We start from the raw sequence: 9656 nt of genomic DNA on the forward strand, positions 1-9656 counted from the left end.
ACAACAAAAACAACAACAAAAATACCAACTACAACAACATGAGCAGCAGCAACAGCGGCAACAGCAGCAACAACAACAACAACAACAGCAACAACAATAACAACAACAACAACAACAACAACAACAACAAAACAGCAACAATAGCGACGACAACAGCTAAACAACACTTTGGTTTATAAGTACGTATTCAAATAGATCTGTCAACATTCCCCAAAGCCCCAAAGACGTTCCCTCTCAACAATAACGACTTTCAAACTGTCACAGGTCTGCTGGAGGAACGGCAAGATGGAGGTGATGCCTGGGGGAACTACAACAAGAGGCTGGGTGAAAGACATGCGCACCGCCAGGGACCGCCACGAACAAAACGTTCATTTGGTGCGGGATGGGGACAGAGTGCTCGTTCGCACCATGAAGCACATCCAAGCTGGAGAGGCTCTGTGTTTGTGGTACAGTGACGAGTTGGCCCTGGAAGTCGGGGTTCCCATCCTCACGCCTTCGAATATCCGTGGTAAGTTGATTTTATTTATTAATTCATTCATTCATTCATTCTATCATTTATTTATTTATTTATTTATTTTTTTTTAAAAATTTCATTCATTCATTCATTCATTCATTCATTCATTCATTCATTCATTCATTCATTCATTCAATCAATAAATTCAGCTGAAAATATTATTTTTCGCTTTTTTGTTTCAAGTTGTATTTTGGACAGCAACAATTACTATTCAGAAGTGGCATTTCCACTCTCCCATCTTTTATTCACGTGTAGTTGGAAAGCGTCACTGGTAGGGCACATAATTTCTTTTCCGTGCCTTTTTGTTTTTATCTATACATCTGTCTGGCTGTTTGCTCCAGAAAATGGTCATTATCGTGGCGGAGCGATTTTTTTTTTTTTTTTAAGATTTAAAATAACCCAATCTACAGTTAATTAACCTAACTGTTCTTTTCCCAGGATACCAGGACTACGAGTGCACACACTGCCGCGCTGTGTTCCGACATCCCAACACACTCAAGTCCCACATGATGCACCGCTGCCTCACGTCCACAGTTGTCCTCACACAGCCCAGCACGCCCCTGGTCCCGTTCCAACTCCTGTTACAAACAATCAGCCGACCGGCCCCAGAGTCTCTCGCTAGTGACGCCGCTTCACACAGCGGACCTCTCCCCGCTCACGACACTCAGCCTCAAAGGACAAAATCTGCAGGTCTATTGACAAACGCCACAAAACGTGCCGCAAACGACTCAGAAGCTGAAGAGGAATATTCGCATAAATCTGCTTTCAAAGCACCATCATCGCGATTGCAGCAGAAAGATTCCGTCTCCGACGAGGGGTTGATGACCCCCGACTCCTCCACGGACAAACAAGCTGCCGTTCTCAACCTGTCTCTCAGAAACGGACTCATGAATGCCGCTGGAATGTCCGTCCCCAACAGCAACGGTTATGTCCAGCACTGGGGCGCAATGGCCGCCCAGCAAAATGCTTTTCTCGCCCGAAGGTTCCACGTCCCCTACAACTATAACCCACACGTACAGCCTTATTTCCCTCTCCAGCCACACTTCCACAACTTCGGCTTGCAATTTCTCCAATACGCTCGTCCTCCACAGCCCCGCTGCGAAGTCAGCTCACTAGGACCACTTTTAGAAACCGCAAATTGTAATGACGTCATGCCCCTCCTCCCAACTCCCAGAGAGAGCAAATCGGAAGTCGTACCTCAAAGAGCGCCCAGACCTTGTCCTCCCCCTTCCTTGTCCCCCTCGACGAGACAAACACGATCAGTCAACCCTTACGGCATCAACTTGCCCTCAGACAAAGAGCCTCTAGATCTGCTACCACAAGCCTATTTCGCCAACAAATCAAAGCGTGGCCACCTTTGTTTGTATTGCGGAAAACTTTACTCTCGTAAATACGGCTTGAAAATCCACATGAGGACCCATAACGGCTACAAACCACTCAAGTGTAAAATCTGCTCCCGGCCTTTCGGAGATCCGAGCAATCTAAACAAGCACGTGCGCTTGCACGCGCAAGGTGACACCCCCTATCGCTGTGACTATTGTGGCAAGGTTCTGGTGAGGCGGCGAGACTTGGAGAGACATGTGAAATCACGGCACCCTATGGGAAACCTCCAGACTGCCGACGATTTGGCCAGGCGGCAGGAAGGAGAAGAAGGAGGAGAAGAGGAAGAGGAGGAACTATCTCTTGACTCCAGTTCCGTTAGCGTCGACAGCCACGAGGAAGACGAGGAGTCTGTTAATATAACCGAGCCGATCACCCCATGATGACAGAGAACCATTAGCGTGTTATGTTTCCCAGCAACTGCTACCAGACACCGCTTTTTCAAACGGTGTTTTTATTTATTTATTTATTTATTTATTATATACAGTAAAAATAGAAGTTTTAAGAAATCCTGGACCCGCGTCTGTGGTTTAGCGGTTAAGCAATTTGCATGAGAACCAAGTTCAATTCCCGAGTGTCGATAAATTTATTTTTTTCAAATCAAGAACCATGGTCTTTCTGCTGGGATGTTAAGTTATATCGTTCTCCGCCCGGGTTGGCCCTGGCGGGCAGGGTCGGAGGCCAGTCTCCTAAATGATCTAACTTGTGTCGATGAGGACGATAATAAAACAACTACATTTTACCCCCCCCCCCCAAAAAAAAAGGACACGAGGTCAAGTTTTGATTGGAAATTTGAGTGCGCAGAGGAGAAAACAAAATGAAGGAAAAGAAATGTTTCTACTACACCCAATCTGAAAGAATTGTCTTCACATTTTCTCATTAAAGAAAAAAACCCCAGCAAAACAACCCCAGTCTACATTAGTACTCAACTTACTTTGTTATCTGCAATAAGTAGTATTCTGTGATGTGTGAAAAGTTACTTAACTTTTTTTTTTTTTTTTTTGAATTGAAAAGTTACTGAACTTTTTTGTTCGTTTTGTTTTGCTACCGAAACAGCCCAAATGTTGCAAACTGTGAATGAATGTTAAATAGCATATTGTAATCCACCACCACCGTCATCATCATCATCATCATCATCATCATCATCATCATCATCATCATCATCATCACCATCATCATCATCATCATCATCATCATCAGTAACGTTGCTGCTGTTATTGTTGTTGTCACTGCTGTTAAAGTTTGTCAATGTTTTATCCCAGCTCAAGAAGAAAACTTGCCATTTTGGTTTCTGTACTGCAACAAGGATGAATCTTATCGGTGAAAAGAGACAAGCAGCGTACTAGGAGAGATGGATTTTAAAACAATTTATACATAATTAATGGGAGTTCAAATCTCCATGTCCAGTACGGGCTAGACTAACCGCACTGCTCTTGTCCGATGGAATTTTTAATACTTTTGGGTTCGATAAGACACATTTCAGTCAGTCCTCACCGCCAATCGCTATACTGTTTTTCCCGAACGCCCATTACCTTGTCCTTTTGGAGAAAGACTACACAACCCTGCAGCACTGAAAGAAGAGTTAAGTTCACACCAACTTTGATACATTTTTTTGTTTTGCTGTCAAATTTTTATTTTGTTCTTTGTTTTTTTATTTGTTTGTTTTTTGTTGTTTTTGTTTTTGTTTTGCTTGTTTTTGTTTTTATTGTTTTTGTTTTGTTTTTGTTTTTGTTTTGTGTTTTTGGGAGGGGGGGGGGGTGTTGTTTCAACTATATTTATCAAATGGCAGAATGATTAGAGACAAAGTGCTTCATTGCAGAAGGTTCGAAAATCAGTGTCCAACAAGACTTAGTGAAAAAGCTAAAAAGAAGAAGTCAGTATTCAAGTGTTATAACGATATCGGAAGGAAGAGAAGAGTTTCCCTCTGAAAATAAAACCCCCAAAACATTTTAAGGTGTTCTGTGAAAAGAGCGAGCGCTCACAATAAATGATTGTATTCATCATTGCCATATTATTATCCACTTGAATTAATTGTGTTTTTGTTGCTGTTTTTGACACGACAGTTTGTAGAAAATTCTTTTCATGAATAAAATGTTCAATCATTGAATGATTTCACTGGTTAAGTCTTTATATCGTCAACTCGAGATATCATAATAATAGTACACTTTAATTATGAACAGTAAGATGAGAAACAACAACACGGCAAGGATAGTCGCAGCAGTAATAGCAACAGCAACAACAGCAACAGCATTCGCAGTGTGCACTGTATGCTTCCGCGGAAGCTGAGAATGTTTCTGAGTGTTCTCAGAGGGTCTGCTGGGGTAATAATACATGTAGTTGTAAAGCGCATAGAGCAAGCTCTTGAGCATGGATATGCGCTATATAAATGCAATTATTATAATTATTATAATTATCAATTATTATTATCAACGACAACAATAAAACCTGCTCTATTTTAATCCACTTTTGATTTTCTCAGCAGCACCCCCCCCCCAACCCAGCTCTCCCGCCTTTTCTGATAATCGATTTGATTACCACTGTCTGTCTGTCTGTCTGTCTGTCTGTCTGTCTGTCTGTCTGTCTGTCTGTCTGTCTGTCTGTCTGTCTGTCTGTCTGTCTGTCTGTCACATTAAGAAGCAGTCAGTGAACAATTGAGGTTTGTTCATTTGCACATACAGTGCGCTATAAGTCTTTGGTGATGATAAAGAGCTCAATGTTGGCAATAACAACAGGCTGAGCTATATGCCTTTAGAAGAACCGGCCACAGTTTTTCAAGAACGATTATCGTATTTTCAATTGTTCTGCACAATAGAAATATGCGGTAGAACCTGCTCTGATGATCACCTGCCCAAGATAATCACCTGTACAAACGACCGCTTCCCGATGGGTTACATCATTATCATCATCATCATCATTATAACGATACCGTAAAAAAAACAAAAACCCAACTATCTTAGATTAACACGCTTCTCCTCAACAATGGATACTCGTTTTGGACAGTTTTGAAGTTTTAACATTTCAGTTGCCTTTCTCTTCTCCTTTTTTTTTTTTTTAAATTTCAGCCACAAAGACCCGCCAAGGAAATCATAGGGTGTTGATAGTGAAAACACTTCATATCCAAATTGTTTTTCTTCAAGGCGTAATTGATTGCCCTGGTTTATGAGAGCTTTACCAGCCCAATAAGATATGACAGTGAAGTCTACGAGAGCTTGTATTATTCTTATTGTCTACAGAATGTGCCACAATGCCTTGACGGGTCTGGTTGAAATTAAAGGAATCACCAGGAAGAGTTTTGTTTGGTTCTATTAAAAATTTTTATTTAAAATTAATTTTTTCCCTTAGGAGTTGGGGGTGGTGTGGGGGGGGGGGGACACATTGGCGCCTGTAATATAAAGGGGTGTTTAAAGCTGGTTGTATTAGAAAGTGATATTTACGGAGTCATTTGATTTGACTCTTGAAACTTCAAATCTACTTTACTATCAATAGGGCTACAAGAAGGGCGTGATTTTCGATTCATAAAGTCCCATTTCCAATGTGACCAAGCCAAGTGGGTGGAGTGCTGTAAAAAGAAACCTCGGTAAAAGTCAAGAGAGACAAAGTCGCTCCAATGTTCTCCAGCCCGTGTCTTGTCAGGACATGAACATTCTTCTTTTTTTTAAATACAGGTGTTTTTACGCCCCCATTGACACGATTTATATCATTTGGGAGGGGAGTTTCCGACTCTGGCTGTCAGGGCCAACCCGGGCTAAGAGGGACAGAAAATCCAAGCAGAAAGAACAAGATACATTTTGTACTCGATACAAAATTTCTCCCCACGCGGGAATCGAACTTGGGTCTCCTGCGTGCGACAGCAAAGCGGCGCCTATAACCCAACCGCTGCTCCACAGACGCTAGTCATGAAAAGTCAATTTCAGAAATTCTTGTAGGACATCATCATTATTGCCTTTCTCACCCTGCACCAGGGTATAGGCCACGGACAAACACCTTCCACCTTTCTCTATCCTGGGTTAGCCTCTTGATGTTATTCCATGTCTTTCCACTTTTCTGTACATCGATTTCTGTGATTCTTCTCCAGGTTCCACGAGGTCTTCCCCTTGATCTCTTGCCTCGTGGGTTTCAATCCAAAACTTTCTTTGTTATGCAGCTGCGTGACTTCCTGAGAGTATGTCCAATCCATCGCCACCGCCTTCTCCCTACCTCATCTCTGACTGCGATCTGTCTTGTTTTCCTTAACACTTCCTTAACACTTCCACATTGGTGACCCTGTCTGTCCATCTCGAGGGACAGTTGAAAACAAAATGATAACTGCAAGAGTGCTGTTACCGATTGTTTTACGATTAAAGTGTATCCTTAAGGGACGGAAGAGGAAGGACGCACCATTAGCTCAACTCGTACAACACTGGGCAATGAAGCAGATGGCCCTGGTTTGAATCTCCACTTGCGCGGTTCTTGAACTTGGATTATTTGTGTAGATTTCAAAGCTCTTCCCCAACTTGGAATGGCCATACAGGAGAGGGACAATACGTTTGAAGACCACGCCTCTAAAATGACCTAACAGTTTTGAATGGAGCGACAGTTGACAGAGGGGGCAGTTCTCTGCTGGCTACCCTTAGAGTTTGACATTATTGATATCTGAAAGAGAGAGAGAGAGAGAGAGAGAGAGAGAGAGAGAGAGAGAGAGAGAGAGAGAGAGGGGGAGGGGGGGGCGGAGGGGGAGCGAGAGATGGGGAGAGGGGAAAAAAGAAAGAGAGAGAGAGAGGGGGGAGAGAAAGTGAGAGCACCTAGATGAGTGAGAGAGATAAAGAAATAGAGGATGGAGGCAGAGAGAGAGAGAGAGCGAGAGGGGGGGGGGGGGAGAGGTATCAGAAGGCACAGACAGAGATGGACATGCGCAGTACCAACCAAAAAGACACTCAATCCACCGTTCCAATATTGTTTTATTTTATTTCAAATGTATCGCATACACTTCTCGCAAAGGTGTTATCCTACACTGAAATAATTCCAATTGTCAAAGACGTTTTACAACCTCTAGATAACAAATCGTCACAAAACAGGATAAATAAACCAACTCATTTAGCAATACTTGTTCACTTTGTAGACCAAAACATTTGCCTACAGCCTGGCTGTATTCTAGATACAATAGGATTTTGAAAAAACCACTTTTGTATTGTTATAATATTATTTTGACATTTTAATCGCATTTCAACACATTAAAAAAAACCAACACTATGGCATCTCATTGCCTTATGAAACCTGAATGGTATGTTACTGACCAATTTTATAGGTGGCCACATTTATAATTGTTCGCAGTAAATGGATTCTCCAGTGAGCGGAATAAAGTATAAAAAGTACAAACCAGATTTACGTAAAATGTATACTAATAAATGACTCAATTTCACAGAGAATAAGGGAAAAATACTTAGATTCATTTAACTAGAAAAGGAGAAAATACATAAGTATTGAAAAGTAAGTGTACTCAAAATCAAATAAAATCTGAGAACAAAATTGTAATTTCTTTCTCACGCTCTAAAAACATGCAAGTCTTATATTTCAATGCAAAATAAGATCGGTCTATTCGATTTTGCATTCAACATTTTGAAGACATGCTAGTACTAGAAATGAAAATGAGTATCACAGGTGTATAAAGCTTTTCTGGAGGCATACTGTACAGACGTTCCAAGCAAACAACACGTAGGATTTAAACATATTTCGCTTCACATCATCAGGTAGTGTTAAAACACTAATTGTTTGAACATATGTAGTTTTGTTTCAGATTCAAAACGTATGGTCTAACTTCATAGTATGGGCATGTAACAAAAAACAAAAAAGAAAGAAAATATATTTAAGGCTATTTTCTTGTTCATTCAAACATATTTCATACGATGAGAAACTATTTGATTTCTTGAGCTGAAGTTTAGGACTGGCCTTAGGACAAGTCCTATACAAAGCACTGTATGAGCACTTTACAAGCTTGGGCTTTCTGGAAACAGTGTAGGTCGTACCTACGTCCTCTCAAAAAAAACAATAAATGACCTTACTGACAGTCCTTCAAATTCTTTTCCTGAACATTCAGAAAACAGGTATTTTACAAGACACTTTTTTTCTCAAGTTCTGATAAACTTATCACACAAAGGTTACTAGCGTCAGACTAGATGCTTGGTATCTGATACAGACGCTTTACTGTAATAGTTAATAGTTTTTAAAAAAGGGGGGGGGGGAGTCTCAACACACTTATCTGTCTGTGTTTTACGTTTTGTCTATCAATTCCATTCATTAACAAAATATACAGCCAGCTGGAAGTTGGGATTCAAATTTCTGGTATAAAATGCCAAAGGTTTTGCTTATTTATACACGAACTTCAACACTGCACCAAAACAGAGACCTCTTCAGGTTCAAAATTTAAAATTAAGATAAAAAAACAGAATAAAAAGAAGAGGTCTTGTAGCTCTGGAAAGGCAAGCTTTTCACTTTCGGGAGAGGGTCGTCAACTTCATGATCACACATCGTCCGCTTAACCTCTCTCCCTCTCTTCAGATAACGATAGTCCGAAATAAAAGAGAAAAACTGGAAGAACAGGGCATCGGTTGATATCTAAACCCTAGCTCCCCACAACAAATCCTTCTCTTTTTACCAGCCCGAACCTGTTGTGAAGTTCCGAACAGCAGCGCCACGCAACCCAAAATCACAGTGAAGCTAGAAATATCATAATTACGAATTATCCAATGAGATAGCTGCCTATTCCTGAGCCCCACCCTCTGTCTCCGCCGCTGGTTCCGCTTCCGCCCCAGCGTCCCCTGCGCTGGGTTCCACTTCCTGTTCCGTGGCCGCTGCCGGCTGTTGCTCCTGTTGCTCCTGCTGCTCCTGTTGTTCTTCCTCTACTGGGGCTGCAGGCGGCTTTTCCTCCTCAGGCTGCGGGGACGAGAGACAGAAGAAAAATATATATTCTTCAATTTTGTTTTTTTAATATAACATCCCAAAACTTAATCTGGGTACGTTGTAGTACCATCTAACATCCTAAAAGTTAATCTCGGTACGTTTTATTATTTAACAATCCTAAAAGTTAATCTCGGTACATTTTATCATTTAACATCCTAAAAGTTAATCTTGGTTTGTTTCTATCATAATACATCCTAAAAGTTAATCTTGGTATGTTTTTATCCTACAATACCCTAAAAGTTAATCTCGGTACGATTTATTATATAAAACCTTAAACGTTAATCTTGCTTTGTTTTTATCCTAATGTAACATCGTAAAAGTTGATCTTGGAGTCCTATCAAACGTCTATCGCCCGTATCTCTCCTCCCTTCTTTTCTTCGTATGTCACTCTCCAGTAACACCTCTCATCTTCGGTGTTTACATGACTTATTTGTGTTGCAAATGCCGTAAACCTGTGACTCGAACTAAATTAAAAGTTAATCTTAAACTGACGGCGTCGGAGGAATCAATGTTAGGCTCTCCACTTTCCACGCAATACACGAGAATTGGATTCTCGATCGGAGAAGATCAGATTTTATGAAATGAGTCTCGGTCCTTCTGTTGGGAGGCTGTACCCCGCCCAGCTCGAGTTGGTAGAGTTGAAGCAGCCCGCCTCCAAAGCGATCTAAATTAAGTTAACCGGGAAGTATAACGGTTACAATCAGTCTGTAACGACGACAACGACGACGACGACGACGACGACGACGGGGACGAGGATGATGATGATGATGATGATGATGATGATGATGATGATGATGATGATGATGATGATGATGATGATGATGTC

General features: G+C 41.3%; 2 protein-coding genes across 2 annotated transcripts in view; one reads left to right on the forward strand and one right to left on the reverse strand.

Moving 5' to 3' along the window:
• The first annotated feature begins 270 nt into the window (after positions 1–270).
• On the forward strand, positions 271–2520 carry LOC101858710 (zinc finger protein 574). The gene is made up of 2 exons (XM_005098183.3): positions 271–508; positions 953–2520. The coding sequence occupies exons 1-2, from the start codon at positions 286–288 to the stop codon at positions 2275–2277; spliced, it is 1548 nt and encodes a 515-aa protein (XP_005098240.3). The 5' UTR covers positions 271–285; the 3' UTR covers positions 2278–2520.
• A 4291-nt stretch (positions 2521–6811) lies between these two features.
• Positions 6812–9656, reverse strand: part of LOC101858938 (radial spoke head protein 3 homolog B) — a gene marked incomplete in the record, with an annotated part of 17944 nt that continues 15099 nt past the window's right edge. The window contains 1 exon segment of the mRNA XM_013082445.2: positions 6812–8803. Within this exon segment, the coding sequence (XP_012937899.1) occupies positions 8630–8803 (174 nt within the window).

This window comes from Aplysia californica, unplaced genomic scaffold (assembly GCF_000002075.1).
Source record: "Aplysia californica isolate F4 #8 unplaced genomic scaffold, AplCal3.0 scaffold00174, whole genome shotgun sequence".
In the NCBI taxonomy this organism is placed as follows: Eukaryota; Metazoa; Mollusca; class Gastropoda; order Aplysiida; family Aplysiidae; genus Aplysia; species Aplysia californica.

Bases quoted from the DNA above. Each gene is read 5' to 3' on its own strand.
- LOC101858710 (XM_005098183.3), top strand. From the start codon at position 286: ATGGAGGTGATGCCTGGGGGAACTACAACAAGAGGCTGGGTGAAAGAC. The intron at 509-952 runs GTAAGTTGATTT...TTCTTTTCCCAG, and splicing joins CACGCCTTCGAATATCCGTG to GATACCAGGACTACGAGTGC.